At 40.1% G+C, this 24375-nt stretch overlaps 1 protein-coding gene across 1 annotated transcript in view; it reads right to left on the bottom strand.

Annotated features, from left to right (window-relative positions):
• The window catches only part of POFUT1 (protein O-fucosyltransferase 1), a 148533-nt gene extending 126720 nt beyond the window's left edge, over window positions 1–21813 (bottom strand). The window contains exon 1 of the mRNA XM_044090349.1: window positions 21595–21813. Within this exon, the coding sequence (XP_043946284.1) occupies window positions 21595–21715 (121 nt within the window). The 5' untranslated portion in view covers window positions 21716–21813. The remainder of the gene's footprint in view (window positions 1–21594) is intronic.
• Between the last annotated feature and the right edge of the window lie 2562 nt (window positions 21814–24375).

The following is a 24375-nucleotide window of genomic DNA, read 5'->3' as shown; positions in this document are numbered from 1 at the left end:
TTCTCAGCTAAAGCGTCTTCTGTGTGGAGACATGTGTGAATGGGCGTATCTTCGTTGAAGGTTGTACGTCAGGGCTGGCAACTCTGTACGTAAAAATCTACTGCCAATCATAGGTGTGGTGACCCCTAACCGGGAAAAGCCGGAAGATATATTAGAAATATTTTGGAAAATTTATGAAAATTTGTATAAAGCAGAAAAAGTCAGAAGTTTGATAAAACAAATGAACACAGTAATTAGGACTGTCCATAGAGATCCATGCGATATAAACAGAAGTAAACAGGATATATTACTGTGCAGCTAGTTTTACCACAAGAACACAGGATGGTAAGGGAAAGGAAGGGGAGAAATCAAATATCATCATGGAAGTATCGAATAGAGAAAACTATAAAGCAGTTAGGACAAGAAATGTCACTGTTAAGAGGAGTACAGAAAAGGGAACAGGTCTACAAAAATACTCAAAGATAGACATGATAAAAGCAAAGCGCAATATTATAATGGCTCAGGATCTATCATGCACTATCCCAAATAATAAACTAAAAATATCAGCACAGGCAGAAAAACTTAGAAGATACACAGATAAATATAAAAGATACACAGATAAATATAAAAGGAAAAGTACAAAATATGCAATTTATTGATGACCACAAAAAGTTTTATAGAGACTTGGGAAACAAGGTAAAAGGAATTGAAAGACCACAAAAAAAAAAGAAATAGATACATTTTGGAGAAGTGTTTATGAAGATCTTGTGGAACATAAAGATGCTAAATGGATAGAAGAAGTAAAAGAAATAAGAAGTTCAAACGTACAGGATATGAAATGGAATGAGGTAGCAGCCAAAGACATTGAAACAAAGTTAAGAAAAGCCTCTAATTGAAAAACACCAGGCCCAGATGCAGTGCCTAACTTCAAATCTTTGCATGAAGATTTAGCCACGAGTAAGAACAATTTATATGTGCACCCTAAATAGACACCAACCTGGCTAACAGGAAAAACGATGCTCCTACTCGAGTGAACCTGCAAGCTACCCTAAAAATTATAGCCCAATAACTTTGCCTTTCAACTACATATAAATTATGCACTGGAATTGATGCAGACAGAGCTTATAGTCATTTAGAAGAAAACTGAATCATGGTAACAGAACAAAAGGGCAATAGAAGAAAGTCAGAAGGTACAAAGGATCATCTGTTGTTGAATAAAGTCATAATGGAGAACTGTATCTAAGTATATGGCACGGCTTGACTACAAAAAAAGCATTTGACAGTACTCCACATTCACGGATAAAAACAGTGCTTAAAAATGTACAAGATACATCCTACACTGATAAACTACATTACAGTGACCATGAAACAGTGGCGGACCACTTTGCAATTAAGCCATGATAAAGGAAACATTATTATTCCAGGGATAAAAATCCAAAGGGAGATATTCCAGGGTGACTCCCTGTCACCTCTGCTATTCTTTCTTGCCCTTAACCCATTAAGCTGTCTACTTAGATTAGGCCATAGCTATAATTTAGCTCCTAGGAAAAAACAAAGTGTAAAGACGTCTCTTCTCTGTTGATTATTTAAAACTGTATAGCTCATCAGATGAGGAACTGAAAGCACAACTGCAAGTAGTCAAACTTTTTCAGATGATACAAGACTGTAATTTGGTCTTGATATATATGTGCAAAAGCAACCTTTAAAGCAGGAAAGTTGCAGCACCAAGAAATCATCAGTTTGGGACAAGAATGTGATATAAAAGAACTTGAGCAAGAGGGAGTGTATAAAATATTTGGGAATTGATGAAGGATCAACAATAAAACATGAACAAATGTGAATAAAACTTAGTAAGGAATATTTTAGAAGACTTACATTAATCCTGAAAACAGCATTGACATCTAGGAACAAAATTAAAGCTATAAAACAATTTGCACTTCCTGTCCTAACTTACAGTTCTGGAGTGAATGACTGGCCCCAAAACGTGTAAGATAAGAAAACAAGAAGGATGCTTCACGCTCACCAAATGATTTATAAAAATCAGTGTATACCAAGATTATACATTCCCCATTCTGAAGCAGGGATGTGCCTCCTTGAAATGGATTACTTGTACAGATCTGCAGTTGTGGGACTGCACACACACCTGCTGAACTCCCAAGACCCAAACATTGTGAAAGTTTTGAAACACAAGGAGAATAAATCTAAGATGACTTCCCTGCTTAGTCTAGCAGAATTATATCGATGTCAAGCAGGAATGGAAGTCAAACCAGAAGTAGATAAAAATCAGGCAGCAACTGAATGTGCAAAATAAAAAAAACCAAAACAAAAAAAAAAAAAAAACCAAGGTGAAGGATCAAATGGGAAGGCAAGAAATGTGGAAAATGCATAAATATAGATGCAAGGAAAACTTCCGGAAGAACCTCTTATTGATCAAGATCGAATGCAGGGATGGTTAAGGACAGGTGAATTCAAACCAAAAGATAAAAGGTTAATATTAGCAGCCCAGGATAGTGGGCTACGCACATGTTGGTTTACGAAGTCCATTGAACATGTGGGAGAAATGGACAAATGTAGGTTTTGTAAAACAGAAGTGGAAAAAGTCACACTTCTTTGCTGGTTGTGATATACTAATGGCAGAAGGACTGTATACTGAAAGGCATAATAATGTGGCAAGACTGTTGCACTGGGGATTGTGCTAACATTATGGTATTGAAGTAGCTGAAAAACACTGGAAACATGAGGCACACAGTATCATAGAAAATGATGAAGTCTACATCACATGGGATCACGCGTTACCAACAGCTGAAAAAACAGATGCGAGAAAACCAGATATAGTGGTCCATGAAAAGAAGAAAAAAGAAGCATTGATCATTGAAATCGCTATACCCAGTGACCACAGTGTCTTGTGTAGAGACAGAAACAAAGACATAAAATAATCAGGATTTGCAGGCAAAAATGAGAGCAATACGGAAGAAGGATACCCAGACAGTTCCGATAGTAGTAGGCGCAACAAGTCTTATAAAAAAGAAGAAATCTAAAATTGTATTTAGATATGTTACCAGTAATATAAATGCAATCGAATTGCAGCAGGTGTCATTACTGGGCACACTGTGGGTGCTGCGCAGAGTACTTCTGGCTGACATCAAAAGATTGAACCAATATTAATTTCATGAATTTTAATTGGACTGAGTTAGGAATGGGGTTCATTCCTGTCATGGCAACAGAAACCCAAAATACTTTGTAAATTTAAAAATAGAGAAGCATAAAAAAGAATGTACAAGTTGTGCAAAACTCCATATTAAAACAAGAAATGCAACATAAAAAGCATCAATCCCAGAATGGGTGAAGCATTGATGAACTGTTAAACAAACACTTTTCAATACCACTGAACATTTAAACAAATGGGGAAATGCAGAAAACTTGTCATGGCTCAGTGGGAGCAATTATTTGGCAAGCTGCTAATTGTGGGTCTGCTATAAGAAAGTAAAGCAGAAAGTGGACAAACTGAAAAAATAAAAAAGGTTTAATCAAATACTGCCCACCATCACACTAGCAATGCATACCAGTACACTGACATATCTGCCCTGGATTCCTTAAGTGACCACTCTTCTGCCTCAACTGGGATAAGCAAAATGAGTGAAAATCAGTTTATGCACCTCCTCTCAAACAGGCTTACTGAATGACCTCGACAGTTACAAGTCCACCAAACAGGATATGCCCACACTGCATTTACTTCAATTCTCACTGCTCTTTTAAAGCAAAGAAGAAACATAGGCAGTAACTAAGTGAATCGGCAAGAAATTACATGACCTAATCAAATTGAAAAAAAAAAATACTCCAGTGTATAAAGGGAAACAAATGCTCACTGCTTTGTAGGAAGAGTCTCAAACCACAAGATCATAGTGGTAAGGAACCAGTACATTAAATCACTTGTGTAACACCCACCTCTTTAGGAGGGGAGTTAATCAATTCCCTTGTCTTCAAAGAGCAAGATGAAGAGCTGAAGATCCCTTCCTACTCCAGGTCATCATCATCATGCTGAAGCCATTTCTTCAGTTTTATGAAGATGTCAATATTGTAGATCAGCCATCATATTTTGTAAAATTACCTTCATTTTGAAGTTGTGCACCTACAATGCTCTATATTTCCAATGGCTGTAGCCTCTTGCCCACAACATGGGCTGCTCTCATTCTAAAATGATGGTGTGGTCAGACTCATTTGTTACTCATGAAGACTTAAAACCTTTGACCTAATTTTGGGGACAGGGAAATTTCCCTCTGGGCATGTGTCTATGAAATCTTTGGAACTTCCTATGTGGCATTGATCATACAATGGGAAATCTACGTCATTTCTGAGATAAAGAAAATGCTCATCTGATTTATGACCACTGCAACCACTTTTACATCAAATTGAAAAAGTTACGTTTTCTCATACGTTTAATCAAGAGTTTTGCAATACCGTATGATTAATACGTACTACTCAACGATTATCCATGTTGTATTATTTTTAGTTGCCTTTCTGATCTAGGTTATTGTCTTTTGCTTTATACTTTGGATCTGCTTTTAGGATCAAGCTGTAGCAGATTTTTCCTTTTTTTCTGGGGGGGGGGGGGGTATTCAAACCCAGCCAATAAAGGAATTGAAACAATCAAAGGGATTTCCTGTTCTTTTCCATACGATCATTTTTATATACAGGGATATAGCAGTACTGTACACAATAAAATCTCCAGTATGGCCATTATACTTGTCCTGCTTTACAAGTCAGTATTTGATCAGAAATCATCTGCATCACAAAACAATGACTGATGTGTGCAAAATAGTAGAAGCAATTAAACCTACCCCAAGAGTAAGATCTAATAGATAGTGTCTTTCAGAAGAGGAGGGAAAGCACTTTTCACATATGTGGGTTCAAGCTACAATCAAGAGCGAGAGAACTGTAGATACAAAAATCTAATATATGCTGTATACATTTAACAGGACAAGTATGGTAACATTCATTTAACAGCTTGGTATATATATTTCATAATGTCATGTATCCATACTGTTTATCCCCCAGGCTGAGACTGAAATAGGTCCAGTGGGATCAGTGATTGACCCCGGCTAACAAGTAAGTGTTCGTCACATATCTTTGAATTTATTACTGCTCAACATCCGAGTTGTTTGGCTTTCTGCTATATACCTAAAATCAACTGCATTACTAGCTGAGTTAAGTACAAACTTGCAGTGTTAAAGATTGTACTGCATTTTATTTTTCTGTCTATTTAATTGTTTCATAGAATACTGTGGTCTCTCTCTGTCTCTGTATTTATCTTGGTTGCTTTGGAATTGCCCACCCCTCCTGTAAATTTGTGTTTGAACACTCCTCCAGTGTCTATCTCATTTGCTCACTCAACCGAGTACAGTGAGATCATAATTTGACTTCAGACACTCCTACCAGTCCCATCTGTTCAGCACTATCCCAGTCTAGTGTCACTAGCTCATTCTACATAATAGAGAGAGAACATTTGTGAAGGGCAAGCCACTTAGGTCCTTAATTTTGAATTATTTTCTGTTTTTCCTTTCTCCCTTTCCAAAATAAATAAATAAATAAATAAATAAATTCTAAGCTTGTTTCCTGCCTTTCCTGTAACTAGTCTAGTCCAGATATAAATTTGCTGTAACCAGAACTGTTTGCAAGCTTCTGAGCCCCCAAAGCCTTTCTGTGTTGGAGGGAAGCCTTCTAGCTTATCAGTGGGAGTGGCAAGCACTAGGTAACCCATCTACCATAAGAGCGGTTTCTGGCCTAGAAATTGTAGTTTATTGGCCGTTTGGGCAGTTTTTCCATCTCTTTCAACCTTCTGCTTTAAAAGCCTGCGTTTGCGCTTGCTTCCCACCTTTCCTGCAACTAATCTAGTCCAAAGATTTGCTGCATCCAAGACTGCTTGTAAGCTTCTGAGCCAAAAAAAGTTTACGCTTGTTTGCTGCCTTTCCTGTAATTAGTGTAGTCCAGATTCAGATTTGCTATATCCAGGACTGTTTTGTAAGCTTCTGAGCCCCCCCAAGCCTGTCTGTGTTGGAGGGAAGCCTGCTAACTTATCAGTGGGAGTGGTAAGCACTAGGTAACCTATCTACCACATAAGGAGTGGTTTCTGGTCCAGAAATTGTAGTTATTGGACGTTTGGGCAAATTTTCCATCGCTCTCAACTTTGATTTAAAAGCCGCATTTGCACTTGTTTCTTTCCTGTAACTACTCTACTTCAGAAACAGATTCTTGGTTTTAGCACTTGAATTTGCTTATTCGTGCTCAGCACTTGTTCTAAGCACTAAATAAGCTACAAATTACTACAGCATTTAACCTTCCTCATTACCTAGAGGAAAACAGTTTTTGTACTTTCCTCACTTGCTTAGAGAAAACAGCGCTTGTACTCACTTTCCTTACTTGTCTAGAGGAAAACAGTTTTTTATTCAGGCATGTCCAAGGGTCAGCTCCCAGTGTTCTCTCCTGTCTATCTGATGAATCTGGGTATCTTGGGGCAGTGTAGCAATTGCCTCATGTACACAGACAACCCTCCCCCCTCACCCAACACTACAACCTGTGAGAGATGCACTTATCTATCCAAACTGGAGGTAAAGCTCTCTCCATCCAAGCCTGAACTTGACACTCAAGAGGAGAAGGTAAATACTTGCACCACACCACACATCACATAGTCCCACTAAACCTACACCACCAAAATCCACACACAGAAACACAAACATTCACGGAGGCTAATAATCTGCTCAAGCAAGACAGACCGCCAAAGCAGAAACGCAATCAACCTCCACCCCCCCCCAATACAACCCAAATGATACAACCCACAGACTCACTGTGCCACTCAACCACAGCCATTAAGGCAAAACAACGTACCCAACACACTAGTCATAGGTGACTCCATAGTCAGGCACACTGATGTCCCACTCACCAGGCTAAACAAGGAGAAGGGGGGTTGGGAGGGTGGCCTAATGGTTAAGGTGTTTGCCTTAGAAACACAAGGTACATGGTTTGAATCTCACAATGGATAATTGGCTAGGCTTAAAATGTCTCGCAAGGGCAGTTAGCCTAGTACTGAACTATGAAATAAGGTTACTGTCAGCTGCCTGTCGGGTGCCAGGTTCCGTCACATAACCCATGCACTCAGGTCACTACACAACAAGTACAAATAACAGTGTCATTGTCCATGTTGGTGTGAAGAACCGGAGACGTACCTCCCTGGACTACATAAAAAGAGACATGGAAGAGCTCTCCGATCTTGTAGCCCAAGCAGGTATGACCCTAGCCCTGAGTAGCATCCTGCCATCGCACAGAATGATACCGCAGTACAAGGACAAAATGATTGACTTCAACAATTGGCTAAACTACTGGTGTCATTCTAAGGGGATCCAGTATCTGTCTGCCTGGGACGACATGGTCGACAGACCACAATGCTTTGCCAGAGATGGCCTGCACCCGTCAACCCTGGGATTCTGGATACCAACTAATGCTCCCCCTATAGTGCCATTTTTAGGCAAGGTTCAAATGACAAATTCACCAACGTAACAGGAACAGGCAAGCAAAAACTGAGGGTAATGCTACTCAATGCTAGAAGTCTAAATCTCAAAATGCGCTCCCTCGAGGCACTCCTTAAAATGGAGAATATTGATATCTGTGCAGTGACAGACCTGGTTCAAGGCTCCAGAGTGCACCCCTGCATTACCAGGCTACAACTCATACCACACGTTTCGGCCATCTAACCTGGACTGAAACACCAAAGGCGGAGGTGTGTCCATATTCATTAAGGATATCCACACCTCCAGGCTAGTTGCTCAGCATAATGCATCCGAGGTTATCCAAGTGCAACTAACTCTGGGCAAAACTGCAATCCAAACTGGAGCTTGCTACAGATCCCCCACCATGCCCCAGGATTCCCACTCCTCTTTTCTTGATGTACTGGAAAATATTAGGGTTCAACCAAACACCCTAATAATGGGCGATTTCAACTACCCCACCATTAACTGGGAAAACTACTCATGCACCAACTCCTTTGCTCAACACTTTCTGGAATTCATAAATTCCAATGCCCTGGATCAACTTATTCACACCCCCACCAGGGGCAAAAATATCCTAGACCTAGTCATTGCCAACATGAGTGACTGGTGGTTCCACACCTGAAGTCAACTCCTCATTGGTCAAACCTGACCATAAGCTAATCACCCTAGACATCCACATCCAACCCCCAACCCCCATTAAGGAAACCATGGTAAAAAATTTCTCCAAAGCCAACTTCATGCTTCTTAAGACAGAAGTGGCGAACTTCATGACACCCATGCAGATGGGCAACACAGTTACGACTGCTGAATCCTACACAAATGCACTCTATAAGCACTTACACGAGTGCATGGATCGTGCTATCCCGAACAGAACCAAGACTGTATCCCCCCAAAAAAAGGAAGCCAATCTGGTGGTCCTCTGCCATAAACAAACTGTACAACAGAAGGAAGAAACTGTTGCAAAAGAAAGAGTAAAATCCCATGAGTGGAGGAGCTCCCTGGTCAGCCTCAGTAAGAAGCTAAGATCCCTTATAAGATCCTCCAAAGCTAGCTATGAAAACAAAATTGCCACTGATTCTAAGGACAACCACAAAGCATTCTATAGCTATGTCAGGAATCTCAATGGCAACACCCAGATCTGCTCTGAGTTACAGCACAAAATTACAGAACCAACTGATATTGCCAACATCCTGGCAGATAGGTTCAGTGCTAACTTTACCCCCCTCTCATCCCCTAAAGGACCCATATCTATACAGGAAGAATGCAAAGTCCCTGTTAATCACAACTACGCAGGTAAAAGCTGCACTCTCTAAAGCCAAAAACACAGCATCCATGGGACCGAACAATATCCCAGGCTGTGTTTTACACACACTTCAGAACAAACTGGCTCCCTACCTAAGCACCATGTTCAAACATATCTTCACATCAGGCTTTTTGCCCACTGAATGGCACACAGCAACAATTATCCCACTCCACAAAGGGGAAGCCACCACTGATCCCGGGAACTATCTCCCTATTAGCCTGTCGAGCCTGGTCTGTAAGGCCATGGAACATACCATCATGGAACTCAAACAAGGACATTGTTAACCTCCAAACTCTGGACCCCACCCAGTCTGTGTTTGTGAAATGCAGATTCATGCCTCCTGAACCTGATCGACTTCTTTGAGGCAGTCACCAAAGCTGTAGACGAGGGTAAGGTGGTTCACACAGCCTATCTTGACCTCACCAAGACTTTCGACACCATCCCCCATTCTGGAATTATAGATAAACTCACTAAACTAGGTATAAATCCTTACGTCATAAGATGGGTTGCCAAATGGCTCACTGACAGAACCCACACTGTAAATGTTGCAGACTCCAAATCTGACTTCAAACCAGTGACAAGTAGAGTACCACAGGGTTCATTCCTGGGACCTCTCCTGTTTGGTATCTACTTCTCTGAAGTACAGGCTAACACAGAAGGCCTTTGGCTAATGAAGTTCACAGATGACTGCAAACTAGGAGCTAGTCGAGTCCCCAAATGATGTGGACATCCTACAGAAGGGCCTCACTGAGACAGATGCCTGGTGTCAGAGCCATGGCCTCAAGCTCAATGCCAAAAAGTGCATTGTCTTCCCCTTTGTAAAAACTCTGTACCCATGAACTACCACATAAGCGGCAGTCTACTTAACGCCAAATGTGTTATGAGACCTTGGGACCCAGGTGGACAGTAGTCTCTCCCTTGATAATCACATTGCAATAGTAGTTAAGAAATCCTTCTATGTGGCACACCTCATCACAAAAGGGTTCTCATCCAGGAAAAAAAAGGTCATTGTTCCCCTCTACTTGACACTCATTAGACCCATTATAGAGTACAACGTCCATTTTGGAATGTAGCTCAAAAGACATCTGCAGCAGCTGGAAAGGCCACAGAAGTACCTCACAAAGAGGATTACTGGCCTCAAACAGATGCCCTACACTGACCATCTCAAAAAACTCCAGCTTTACTCCGTAGCATATCGCCTATTCAGAGGTGATCTCTACCTAACATATAAAGCTATGTCAAACCCAGAGCTGTTGGACATGCTGCACCTAAAGAAATCCCAATCCCTCCGAGCTACATGCTCTAGGGACCTAAACCTTGTCACTACAATAAACAGGGCATGCTAGAGGGATAGATGCCTGCCCCAGAGACTTCCCATACTCTGGAACAGGCTACCCATCTATGTCATGCAAAGCTCCTCATTAGCCCTCTTCAAGAAAAATCTTGACAAGTGGATGGGAATAGGAAATACACCCCAGGGATCACTTCTGTGGCTCTGCTCAACAGGGGCACAGGAAAATAACTTTCTTGGGTGGCGTAAGCCAGGGAACCTTGTTGGCTAGGCTTACGTAGGCCCTTGGGCCAATAGCCTAGTACCTCCCTATGAATACTTCAAGTATATCAACTCACTCTAATGTCAAAACAGTAATAACGTATAACCGTTTGCAGAAAAAGCTAAGTATATGCTTGATATGAATTATGTGCTTCTACATTAACATTTTTCTGCCAAACTACAATATGTTTTCTTAGATATCTAGCATTCTTAAAGCTTTAGCTTTGTAAGATTTTTCTTTGTACACAATTTCTTTCCGCTCAAAATCAAGTGATGACTGAAAACAGTCATATGTGCAGATCCCGGTTAATTTATTAACATTTGATTACCAGTAAAGTCCGACTGGATAGGAGCCTATTTTCAACAGAGGCCTGGAGAGAAAAGCTCCCAAGTATTGCAAAAACATTTTAACAACAATAATTTTAGTGTCTTCAAAAATAATGCAAAACATCTACAGTTTAAATAATTATACCAGAGACAATGTGAAAACATTGGTTAAGAATAGATGCAACTTATAGGACAATGATTTAGTATTTAATTATTTAAACTGACTAAAATTTCTGTAAAGATAAGTCAGTATAATACAAACAGGAACTGCAATATGAAGAAAGAGAAAAAACAGAGTTATGGCATATTTAGAAAGAGTCAGGGGAGACAAATTAATTGAATTAAGGATGCGAGTGAAGAAGGGAGAGTAAAGAGGTGTAACGCAAGAAGAGGTATTTGTTCATCTTTAGGGATATAGTTTATCCTGGTGTTGAGCAAGAACAGAGGCAGACATCTTTTAGGAAGTCTTTCAGAATGGTTTTACTGGACTGAAAGGAGAGTACTGACCTGAAGGATATATGTAAGGAGTTCCAGGCCTTAGCAACATGATACAAGTACACACTATGCCAAGCAGATTTGATAGGTTTGTGGACAGAGAGGAGTTTTTTGGCAAGTGGATCATGACAACAGAGTAGGAACATAGTTGTGTAGAATGGTATTTACTGCTGGACAAGCAGATGGACTCTGGATAGTTTTATAGGTGGTAAGAAGCTGTATGTTAGTTGATGGGTTAGCTCTAACTAATTTAGGCTTTTAATACTTCACAGTGATGGGTTCTGAAAGGAGTATTTACTGCAAATGTAACCCTTTTATTATAGTATTGTTATGTTTTGCTTTTTGTGATGCCTGCAGGTTAGTAAGGATGGGAATGCCATAAAGAAGTCAAGGGAGGAGGTAAGTATTGGCAAGTTTAGTTTTAATTGTGTTTGAGAGTTTTCGCTCTGTAAAGCAGCCCTAGTTTTTGGTGAGTTTTTTTTAAAGCACATTTTAAACATGCAGGTCAGATTATCATCCATCCCTAATGATTTGCTATGGGAAGTGACTTCAATAGTCATATTATTAAAAAAGTGGATTTTAAATTTTATTTTTTTTCAAGAGACAGGGTTTTAAGGGGAAAAAAAGCATTTTTTGGGGGGGTGATACCAAGTTGTGAGTTACAAAGCCATGTTTTAGTGCCTGTTAAAACTTTCTAGGCAATTTTTTTTTTAGATGTGCCAGGATGCTTGATGTGCATACGAGTGTGGAGCCATCTGCATATTGTATTAGGGAGTCCAGCAGAAGTACAACTGGATCTACCAGCACCACACTCCCCTCAGCTCTTCAATTAAAGAGAGAGAGAGAGACAGATAAATAAGTCGATAGCTACACTGTGATCAGCTTATTACAGTTGGACCTACAACCCCCTAGCTCTTCCACTGAAGAGCAAAAACAAATCAACAGACAAACAAAATGCACATTTCTTCTACTGGCACACCAACCAAGTGGTGGCCAGATGCACGATGTGTCCTTCCCCCACCTGTCCCAGCCATTTAGGTAACGTTTCTGTGCCCTGCTTCCAATCCTTATAATTAATTCAAACTTTCTTCTTTAAACTGTAGCAAACTATTGTTACAGTTTATACCTGCCTGCACAGAGTGCTACTGTGCTCATGTTTTAGTTTACAAAAAAAAAATTACTTTTAAACTGTAGCAAACTCTTTGCTACAATGTAGCTAGCAGTGTCCTACAGTTTAGACTATAAATGGAGCACTACAGCACTCTGGTTTGACCACAAATACAGCACTGGCTTTTAACAAACGAAATGCAAACAGCAATTCCAATATGAAGTGAGAGGGAAAAAATGGTTATGGCATATTTAGGTAGAGCGTCAGGGGAATCAAAATAATTGAAGTAAGGAAGTGAGTGAAGAAGGGGGAGTTAGATGCATGACATGCACCCACAAGAAGTCACTTTGTGGAGGGGTGGAAAGTGTTGGTGAGAATGTTAAGGAGGAGAGGACCAACGATAGAACCTTGTGGTACACTGGTGGTGACTGGGAGGTATGGAGAGAGGCTGGAGTGCCATTTTACTGACTGATGCCTATTGGACAGGTAGCTTTTGAACCACAGAAGTCTGGGCTGAGATAGACCTAGTGAGGACATCTGAAGTAGAAGTTCACTGTGGCAAACTGTGTCAAAGGCTTTAGACAAGTCTAGAAATAAGAAGAGACTAGTTTGTTGTTATCCCTAGCTTTATTGGCAGTATCAATAAAGATTTGAAGTACAGTGTTAGTACTATGGCAGGGACGGAAGACGTGTGGGGGACACAAGTTCTTCCTGAAGGAAATAGTTTACCTGCAATCTTAGCCTTTTGTTCTCTTTATGGCAATAATATTTACTTATGTTATTCAAAAACAATTACTAAAACTAACACTATAGTTAAAATTACTTTTTATGTATTCCTAAAGGTTTTTTTTACTAAATGATTTTTTTTTAATTAACCAAGTAAGGTGTACAACATAAACTCATCAGTTTACTTTTATATTGAAAATCTTAATGTAGGATTGTCTTGCTGGCAAAAGGGAGTTATTTTGGATTAAATAAAGATTGGTTCTTCATAACATAATAAACCTAAGACATAAACAGCAATGCTCTGACTTCACACAAAATATTACATACTCATCCTGAACACATTGCCAGCATATTAGTAGACAATTCAGCTCAAACTTTACTCCCATATCCCCAAATTTTTCACAGTGTATTAGCATGCCTAAGTCAACCCTCAAAATCACACAAGAGCCCTGAAATATATGATGGGTTGTCTTCTGTTTAGCACAACACAATGCCTGGTTGACGCCATATTACATTTATTCAATCTCAGCCTCTCCACTAGATTTGTGTCAGAGGAAGGGAGAAATGCTACAGTCAGCCAACTCCACAAAGTCGCACCCATGAACAAGCAACTGCATATCTATCGGTCTCACTAGCCTTATCTGTAATGTTGTGAAGTGCATTTTTGATGGCTTCATAAACAAGGAATATAGGCAGTCTTCAATACACAGACCTGGACCAGTATGGGTTTGTAAAGGGCAGATCCTGCTTCATAAACTTGTGAACTTTAAGTAAATCACTAAGACGTTAGACTCCGATAAAGAGGTTCACATGGTGTGTACATGGATTTGGTTAAAGCCTTTGATATCACTGCACACTCAAGCATCACTGAGGTCCAGTTAAATGTAAACACCTATGTTATGCGCTTCACAGCACACTGGCTCAGGCAGAACCTTGTCTGTTAATGTTCAGGCACACTCTCCACTAAAAGAGTGGTCATCAGCAGCACCTTTCAGACATCAGTCCTCTGTGGTATCTACTTCTCTGATGTTGCAGCAGACACCAAAAGCCTGTGGCTGATGAAATTTGCCAATGTCTGCAAACCCAAAGCTTTCATAAATACCCCAAATGACTTGCATATTCTCCAAGAGGGCCAAACCCATGCTAACAAGTAGTGCTTGAACCATGGCCACAAACTAAACATAAAAAAAATGCATCTGTGTGCCCTTTGGCAAACGTATTCCTAATGCATAGGAGACACCGACCCCCCCCATAAAAATTAACTCACTCATTAGGGACTTGGGCACCTTCATTGACAATGAACTATCATTTGTCCACCATATGACCTATATTACTAGGAAATTCCCTGCTGAGTGAGGAAAGTAAACCTATATTTTTGTCTGTGACTGATAGTGGAGCAGGTAAAACAGAAAGCGGCTCTATCTCTTCTGTTTTAAGAAATCTGATTGGCATGGTGTTTTTGTTCTATGTGAGAGGTGGACACTTAGGTTGCACATTTCACATTTTTTCATTGCTTAATTGTCTCTTGATTGATAATTTAATACACAGTGAATTTCTGGCCCTTTGTCTTTTGCTGAAAAGATTTCAAGCCTGCATACACTGAAGAACTGCTGGAGATTCCCTGCTAGTTTTTCCCACCCTCTCCTGTTTATCAATTTGCTTTTTAAACCTGGTGATTTTAAGCTGCCCACCCTTACTGTAAATAGGACTTAATAAGCTCCTCCTTTTCTACACTGCTAGTGATGTACTGAATTATTTACTTGCCTTTCCTTGTGCTTGTATTGAAAAAGTGCATTTTGCCTATCATTGTCTGTTCTACTGATTTACTCTCAATGAAATTCATTATCTAGCTAGTTGTTGGATAAAGCAGGGTATTTTTACTCTCTAGCAAGCACTTGTTTTTACATCAAGAGGTCAGTGGATTTTCTATCTAGGCACTACGAGGTAGCCTGGTCTGTTTAGGTTGGGGAAACACTTGAGATTTCTGCATGCAGTTTTATTGGCTGCAGGGATTATTAAATCAGCTTATTTTGTTTTTACAGCCTTTACAAATTCTGCACAATTAAGTGGCCCTTGGCTCATTTATACAAAGCAAAGTACTTTTTATTGAATCATCACATTTTTAAGCTGTTTAAGGGACAACAACGGGATTCTATTACTAAATGCTCAACTTCTCTGTCCTTTTTCTCCCCATTTACTGTCCCTGTAATGAATAAACAACAATATAACATTTAAAATATTTTTAATAGACTGTTTCTCTCCAATAGAACAGTACCTTACTGCACTGTGGTGGTTTCACTTTCAAAAAAACTTTTATTTAGCCTGCAGTCTCCAATTCATTTATGTCATCAAGGCCACTGAATACAGGTAGCTTTCTGGACACTTCCCTCCCCAAACTGTCATCACCAGACCATCCTAAAAACCCATCCATGCTGTAATGTCATAGATCCCTGGTCCTTCCCCTACCCATACAGAAAGTAAAGGCTAGAACAAGGAAACAGTACAGGAGTCAAGTCTCCTGCTGTGAGCTGTCAATCACAGCAGGTAACAGCTCAAATTACTCTTAGCACTTTGGCAGCTACGGAAGTGAGGTATGAAGGGGAATGGGAGATGAGTCAAAGTAGTACAATTCAGGCTTCACAAAATACTTCAGTTTAGCCATTCTAAAAAGCAGCAGCAGTAAAAAGCAATTTGAAAGTCTGTTCTGTGACATTTGCACTGTTTGTGTATTAAGTAGTCTTTGAACTGCATTAAATGTTACTTATAACTGACTGACTGAAAGACAGCAGTGTATGTATGCAAACTCAATACAGTGACAGGAGTTTTAGGAAGAAAGAGGCCGGTGTTATGTAATTATTATTATTTTTTATATATACAGACAAGCACTGCATTGTGGAATACCTAGAGGCAGACTAACAATCAGAATTACTTCAAGATGCCAGACCCCATGTGGTCAGACTCAGAAATTATGTATAAAATTATTTAAAAACCTGAAACCCTTACAAGCTTTTCTGCTGCTCTAGGTGCAACTCAGTTGTGCACTGAGCTGCACTGCCTTATTGATAAACCAAGCATAGGTCTCACTTGTAGTCTTGGCCTTACCAGCACAGTCCTGTCAAATTAACCCATTCCCTTTTCTAATAAACATACAGTAACAGCCTGCTGTCATGAATGGGCAACTTCCCATTATCTCTCTGGCCAGCCTGGTAGACATGGGCATCCTGAGGCAATGCAGCAATTGTCTCATGTATACTGACAACCACTTACTCCTGGAACCAACAAAAATACTTTCTGTGAGAGATGTAGTTACACTACGAAACTGGAGGCAAGACTCCCAGGATGTCAGCACACACACACACACACACACACACACACACACACACACACACACACACACACACACACACACACACACACACACACACACACTAAATAAGGAAATGACATAAACCCGCATATGCAGAAGTACTCACGAGTAACTTACCAAAAGATGAGGCCACACACACACACACACACACACACACACACACACACACACACACACACACACACACACACACACACACACACACACACACACACTAAATAAGGAAATGACATAAACCCGCATATGCAGAAGTACTCACGAGTAACTTACCAAAAGATGAGGCCTCCCACACAGAAACCACTTACACACAATGGAAAAAACAACCACAACACACACACACACACACACACACACACACACACAAATAGGCCCATAGCACCACAAAAACCTAATGTATTGATCATAAGTGATTCCATTGTGAGACACACGGATTTTCCCCTCCCCAGGCTGAATAAGAAATCGGTTAAGGTTAGCTGCCTGTCAGGTGTCGGTATCCATCAAATCACTCAACCACAAGTACCAGTCATAGTCCATGTGGGAGTGAATGACTTCATATGTACCTCACTGGACTATATGAAGAGAGACATGACTGAGCTTTCAGATTGTGTGTCACAGGCAGGTATAAGCCTAGCCTTAAGAAGCATTCTACCTTCTCCAAAAACGATGCCATAATACAAACAAAAAATGATTGACTAACAACTGGCTTAGCTTCTGGTGTCAGTCCAAAGGGATCCGATATCTGTCAGCCTGGGAAGACATGGCTGACAGGCCACACTGATTTCCCAGAGATGGTCTGCACCTATCTCCTCTAGGCTTTTGAACACTGGCAAATGCATTAGCCACCCCTATTGTGCCTTTTTGGGCAGTGTCAAAATAACCAACCTCCCAATATAAAATCTTCCCTAGATAAACTCAAGGTACTGCTGCTTAATGCTAGGAGTCTAAACAAGAAACTGTACTCCCTGCAAGTACTCATCACTTTGGCAGATACTGAATTGTGTGCAATCACTGAGACATGGTTCAGATTCATGGAAAGCACCCCAGCTATGCAGGGCTACAATGCCTTTCATATGTTCAAACCACAATCTAAGTAGGAAAAAACTCAAGGAAGTGGTGTATCCATCTTCCTCAAGGATAAGTACACCTTCAGACTAGTCAAATAGTATGATTCTCTTGAGATACTCCATGTCCAATTAACTACAGGCAAAGACCCTTACCACAACATAGCTAGCTACAGTTTCTCCACCAAGAAACAGAAAAAGCATACAGTATACCTAAACTTAGTGGAGTCACTTGTCAAAGAGCCTAACTCCTTACTCATGGGTGAGTTTAATTATCCTACAGGACTGGGAAACATACACGACTACAAACATGCTGGCTCAGAGGTTCTTGGACTTTGTCAATGCAAATGCTCTGGAACAGCTAGTCAGCACACTCAGAAGAGTCTCAAATTTCCTGGACACAGTACTCACCAACATGGGAGAGCACTGCACCCCCACCCCCATGTGATGCCCTCCGGTAAGATCAGACCATAAATCAGTCTTGCTCGATGTAATTATAAGACCAGATACCCCATAAAGCTCAAAAATGCTTAAGAATTTTTTAAAGACAAACCACCTTCTATTAAGTGATGGTATAAAAAGTTCCAACGTCCCCTTGAATGCAGATAACATGGACTCCTATGCAGAGGTGTACACCAATGGCCTGTATAACCATTTAAACAGTTATATAGCATTGGCTGTACCTGACCAGATTAAAACAGAGTCTTGCCAAAAAGTCACCCTGGTGGGCTCCTAGTATAAACAGGCTATACAACAACAGAAAGAAACTAATAGGTTCATAGGTAGGTACTAGGCTAGTGGCCCTAGGGCCTATATAAGCCTAGCCACAAAAGGTACACTGGCTTTCACCACCCAAGAAAATTATTTTCCTGTGCCCCTGTTGAGCAGAGCCACAGAGGTGATCCCCGGGGTAAATTTCCTATTTCCCATCCAGTCATCAAGATTTTTCTTGAAGAGTGCTAATGAGGAGCTTTGTTTGATATAGATATGTAGTTTGTTCCAGAGTATGGGAAGTCTCTGGGACAGGAATCTATCCCTTCAGCATGTTCTGTTTACTGTGGTGACAAGGTTTAGGTCCCTAGAGCATGTAGCTCGGAGGGATTGGGATTTCTTTAAGTGGAGCATGTCCATCAGCTCTGGGTTTGACATAGCTTTGTATGTTAGGCTGAAATCGCCTCTGAGTAGGCAATATGCGACGGAGTCAAGCTGGAGTTTTTTGAGACGGTCTGCATAGGGCATCTGTTTGAGGCCAGTATGTCCAAGAACAAGAGGGAACTGGCTCAGCAGAGGCAGAAATCCCTCTCTAGCTTAAACAAACAAATTAGAGATCTTGGCAAGTCCTCCAAAACTAACTATGAAGCAAAAATAACCTCCCTAGCTAAAGATAATCACAAGACATTCCTTAACTACGTCCAGAATCTAAAACTGAAAACCCAGCTATGCACTGAACTGGTTGTGGATAGCACCACACATACTCAACCGGAAGTAATAACCAACCTGCTCTCTGATAAATTTTGAGCAATCTTCACAAACCTGTCCCCTCCAGTCATCCCCAAAGTACACCTGCTACCATTCCTCAGCCTATTATCTCAAGACAGCAGGTCATCTTGGTACTCTCCAATGCAGAAAACACAGCATCACTGGGATGAGACAATGTCCCAGGTTGCCTTTTAAACAACTTAAAACATGACCTAGCAGACCCACTTGTATCGCTGTTTAACCACAACCTGCGAACTGGCTATGTTCCAGTGGAAAGGAGGACAGCAATGGTAATCCCTCTGCACAAAGGGGGACCATCAACCAACCCTGGGAATTATGGGTCCATAAACTTGACTAAAGAATTATTATGGACCTTATTAACAAGGACACAGTTAATCTACAAACTCTGGATCCAACCCAGTTCGGATTCATTAAAGGTAGATCATGCCTATTAAACAAGGTTGACTTCTTCAAGAAAGTCACTAAGGCCATGCATATCTTGACCTAGCCAAGGGATTTGACACAATCCCTTACTCGGGTATTGGAGAGAAAATCTCTTAATTGGGACTTAACCCCTACATTACTAGAAGGGTAGCCAACTGGCTCACCAACAGGACACATACGTCAAAGTGTGTGACTTCACCTCTAGCAAATGACCAGTCACCGGTGGCATACCACATGGTTCTGTGCTGGGCCCCTTACTGTTTTGAATTTATTTCTAAGAAGTCTAGGCAAACATGGATGGCCTGTGGCTGACAAAATTCTCTGATGATTGCAAATTGGGAGCAATCAATGAGTCTCCCACTGATGTTAACATACTGCAGACAAATGATTGGTGCCAAAGCCACGGATTAAAGCTAAATGCAAAAAATGCGGGTTCCGGCGTGTAGCTCGCAAGACATTTCCCTGCGAGCTACATCGCCAAAACCAAATGGTTGCAGCAGCACTTTGCCATAGAGCAATACCACTAAAAAGCATTGCTGCTGCTGCAGCTGTAAACTATGAAAGAAAATATTCTACCTGGTGGTGATCCTTACAGACAGCTGCCTGTCTGTATTCAAGCAGAGACAGCCATACCCGATGTGCAACACACATTACTTATTCTCATTCAGGAAGTCTTCTAAAATCCGGTTGGTTTCCTTTTAACAGATTAGCTGAACATCTCTGTACTTGTACTCTGCAGAAAAAGAGTATGGAAGACAGACACATGGAACCCAATAAAACAAAGAAGGAAACCTCAGAGACCTACTTTCTACTACAAGGAAAACAACTGTGCAGTCTGGGTTGTCCACGTGGTCTTCTCCTGTGGCTAACTGTATTCTCTTTTCTTGCTTTTGTTTAAATAATGTTTTTGCATTTTTTTTTTGCTTAGTTGTTTTAAAAGTAAAAACAATACAGTTGTTTTTGGTGCTTTGTGCCAAATCCAGAAAGCTAAAATGCTAAATTTAGTATTCTGTGCTGACAAAACATACCTTTCAACTATACAAATTTTCGCAGAATGTCCAGATTATTGCCTCACATTTTTGGTCCGTTTTTCATAAAATTGTGGTTTTCTGGCAAATTAGTTGTACATCACTAAAGACTGAATTTAGAAAAATGACAGACATACCCTTCAGAAAATTCACGCCAATGCAATACCTGCTATTCTATCAACTTTCTAAGTTTCTAAGATCAATATTTAAAAATTGTCCCCATTTTTGAGCCTTTGTCCCACTTTTATTTATGGCTTTGTCCAGATATTTTGCTGTAAGAGGTTGAGAGTTATAATTGTCATTAGTAATGTCAATCCTCAATGATTTGCGAGAAAACTAAAAACGAGGAGCAGACCATAAATATAAGACAAAAATCTGGACATTTGTGAAGTATGACATGTTCCAGGTTAAAATAAAAACTGGCACAACATTATCTCCCTCATTGAGACAAATTCTCTTAGGACAAAGTTACAGCATCTAATGGAAGTTAAGGTGTTCAAGTGGGACAACTTATTAACCAGAAAGTGTGCCCGATAACCATCCAAAGGAACTACAGAAGCACAGAATGACAGGATAGCAAACAGTACATATGTTATGATCATACATACATGTTTCAATAACAATGAAACTGGATAAAAGTTGGCAGTTAAGGGATTAAGATTCATTGTTTTTTTTTTTTTCCTGGCAGGGGCTGATGTACGGCATATCTGGGGTGAGGTGTGACCAAAAAATATTAAAAACTAAACTACCAAGACTGGACTTGGGGCAGCAAATCAGTCCAGAATAGATTAATTAGCAAAACTGCACCAACCAAAATACTCAACAGATAAACGTTTCAAAAAGTGAAGCAAAACTCTATACGTTTAACAAGCGACAACCTGGAAACTGATTTTCTTTTAACAGAAGAAGAAAACCGGCACAATTTATAATTTTAACTTTACAAGCTTTATACAGACCCCCGCCCCTCCCGCTCTGTTTGATCTACCTTTCAAACTGTATAAACAAGACACACTTGTTTTATACTGTGTATGAGTTTTAAGATCTAACTAAGTAAACATCTTCAAATAGTTTTTAAAGTCTGAAATAGTTCAGGAGAGTCTGCTGTTACAGAATACATCAGGTGAAAGTCCATGTGTAGTTACATGCTCCTGTAAAGTTTCTTTGTTGTTATTAGTTATGCTCACCCATGCATGGACAATACAGGATATAACCGCTTTCATCCCAAAGGATGCCACCCTCGACAAAACATAACTGAAGTAAAACAAGTTGCAAAAGCCGCAAAACACCTAAGACATCAGCAGACATCCTGTATATACAAAAGTCTCACTTAGCAGCCATGAAATATTTTAAATCCCCACAATCCTCTGCGCAAGAGGCGATCAGTAACGCGTTACTGCCGGGCACGCAATATTGGAAACAAAGTTCCGTTAAGTTTTATGTTAGAAGGGGTACGTACAGGATTATTGTCTTCAAATAGCCAGTTTTTATACAGAGACATGACATTCTGAGTAGGGCAAAGAACATGGGATTGGGGAGTCACTTCAGCAATGACAATCCTGTTGAGGCAATGTTTACACCACCGGGTCTTCTGCAATGACAGTCTATTTTTGAGTAAAAGTATTATTTGTCCTAAAATCTCAGTACTGCTTTCGCATTTCGTTCCATTTTCTTGCCCGCAGGATGCAAATACCAAAATTAGTACTACTGTGTGTGTGTGAGGGATTATGTTTCAGTTCTTGGAAACCTAATTGCAAACGTACCTAAGCTAAACATACCCAACTGTCCAGATTTTTGCAGAACGTCCATATTTTTGACTCGTGTTTTTGGTCTGTTCCAAATAAAATATCTGTTTTTCTGGCAAATTACTGAGTATTGTAGTCACTGAGATTACTGCAAAATGGCCTGAGGTTTTACCACAAAAAATATTTCTTAAGTTTTCTTTGATAGTTGCATAAAACAGTTGTTTTTACATGAAACGCCTACATGTTATATTAAGTAGCATAAGCAACGCAAATGCCACAACTGTGAGCTTTTATTTGGGCAAAAATGTAAAGTTTTGTACTTTGCACTGGCCTTAGGTATGTTTTATCCAGGAAAATCTCACATTTCTACAAAAAAATGTCCCACTTTGGGCATTTTAAAAGGTGGCAACATTGCTAAATAATTGCATACAGTTGAGTTTCCAACTTCTGTTTTTTCAGAAAATGCATGTTAAAACAAACCCTTATTTTCTAGCACCTTTCTAAAGTTTATAAGAGCAATAATCAAAATCTGCCTCTATTTTAAATTTGGCCTTTGGCCCTCATTATTTTAGGCTTTGTCCAGATTTCTTGTGCTAAGAGGTTGAGAGGTATGATTGCAAATCTTAGGTCACTGAGGACCAAGGAAGGGTATGTTTACTGTTTTGTGTTGTCCTTAAAACTAGTTATTTCTTGCATCCATAATCCTTTCCTTCACAAACATAAAATGCATTTGTCATTATAATCAAAAAACGTACATCACTGCACACAGTAAAACATTGGGGGTGAAGTTATTTTTCCTGACAGTTTTGTCTGATTGACTTATTTGTATGAGTGATTAGTAGGTTAAGATATACTTACTTTATTAGATTTTATACATGCACAAATTCTTATTCTACACTTGCATCTTTTGGTTTGCGAATCCCTGCCAGACATTCTCTCCCTACTCAATCTACTGACCTGCACCCCTCTTTCCAACAGTAGCCCCCATGTAACCCATTTAGTCTATGTCAGCCCCCCGCCCCCCCAAACAAGCTTTATTGCTTTGGTTAGTCGGAAGCTAGAAGCAGTGGAAGCAGATTACAGGCTGTTAACAAATATTGTTTTTAATTTATTTTGCCTTAGACCTTTTGGACAGGGGACAACTGATGTCTTCAAATAAAAAAAAAAAGGTGGGGGATGGTGCTGCAGGCTGCAACTGAGTGGCTGGAGGTAACCAGAATGAGGTTAGGGCTATATCCTTCCTTATAACACTCTTGTAATAACTGACAATAATGACTATCTTACTCTTGCTCTGTCCAGCACTAGGGCTGTACCTCACTACAAGAATACAGCAAAATATACTGGCTGTGCAGTGGTGTAGCAGTCAGCATTGTTGCTTTACAGCAAGAGGTTCTCTGGTTCGATTCTCGGCTAAGATATCCTCTGTGTGGAGTCTGCATGTCCTCCCTGTGTTTACGTGGATTTCCTCAGGATATTCCAGTTTCCTCCCCTATCTGATAGACATGTGTCTGGAGCGTTTCTCTCCAGTAAACAAAATGTTAACTAAATAAAATTTTACAAACACAAACACAAATGCAAAGAAAGCTAGTGCACTTCCTTAATACAAATAAATAGAAAATAGGAAGAAAGATAATGAATATTATTTGTCCTTTTTGTTGGCTGAGCTCCAAAGTCTTACCTAAATAGTAAAATAAAGTAAACTGACAGGTTAAATGGCTACATGAGACCATTCCTTGCAATAACTTGCGGCACAAGAGTGCTTGAAAAGCCAGAATAATGGGTGATCAAAGGTAACAAATCAAGGACAGATTTAGATCAGCATAATGGCTTATAGAAGGCTTTCTGTGTCTCACAGAATCAGGATTTGAGGTTAAGTCCTGGCCTCCATCCACAGTCTTGTGTGGTATTTGCATCTTTTAGTCTGGTAGAGGACTAAAGCTATGATCTGTTAAGAAGCTGCTTCCTGTGGTACAGAGTTTAATTCCTCAGCCTTCATTTGCCTATTGTGTGACCCTGAGCAAGTCACTTAACCAGACAGCACTTTGGGGAAATTTGACTAGGCTCCTCAGTGGTCTCCTGAGCTGTTTGCCTTGTAACTCCATAAGAACCTAGCATAACAGATTTTGCATTAACATGCATTTTCTGAAAAATATGAAGTCTGAATCTCACAAATCTCAAATGTCTGTCATAATTTAGTGACTGCAATCTTCAATGACTTGCCAG

Source organism: Protopterus annectens, chromosome 12.part0 (genome assembly GCF_019279795.1).
Source record: "Protopterus annectens isolate FY-2018-M chromosome 12.part0, PAN1.0, whole genome shotgun sequence".
In the NCBI taxonomy this organism is placed as follows: Eukaryota; Metazoa; Chordata; order Ceratodontiformes; family Protopteridae; genus Protopterus; species Protopterus annectens.
This window is presented reverse-complemented; position numbering and strand designations above follow the sequence as displayed.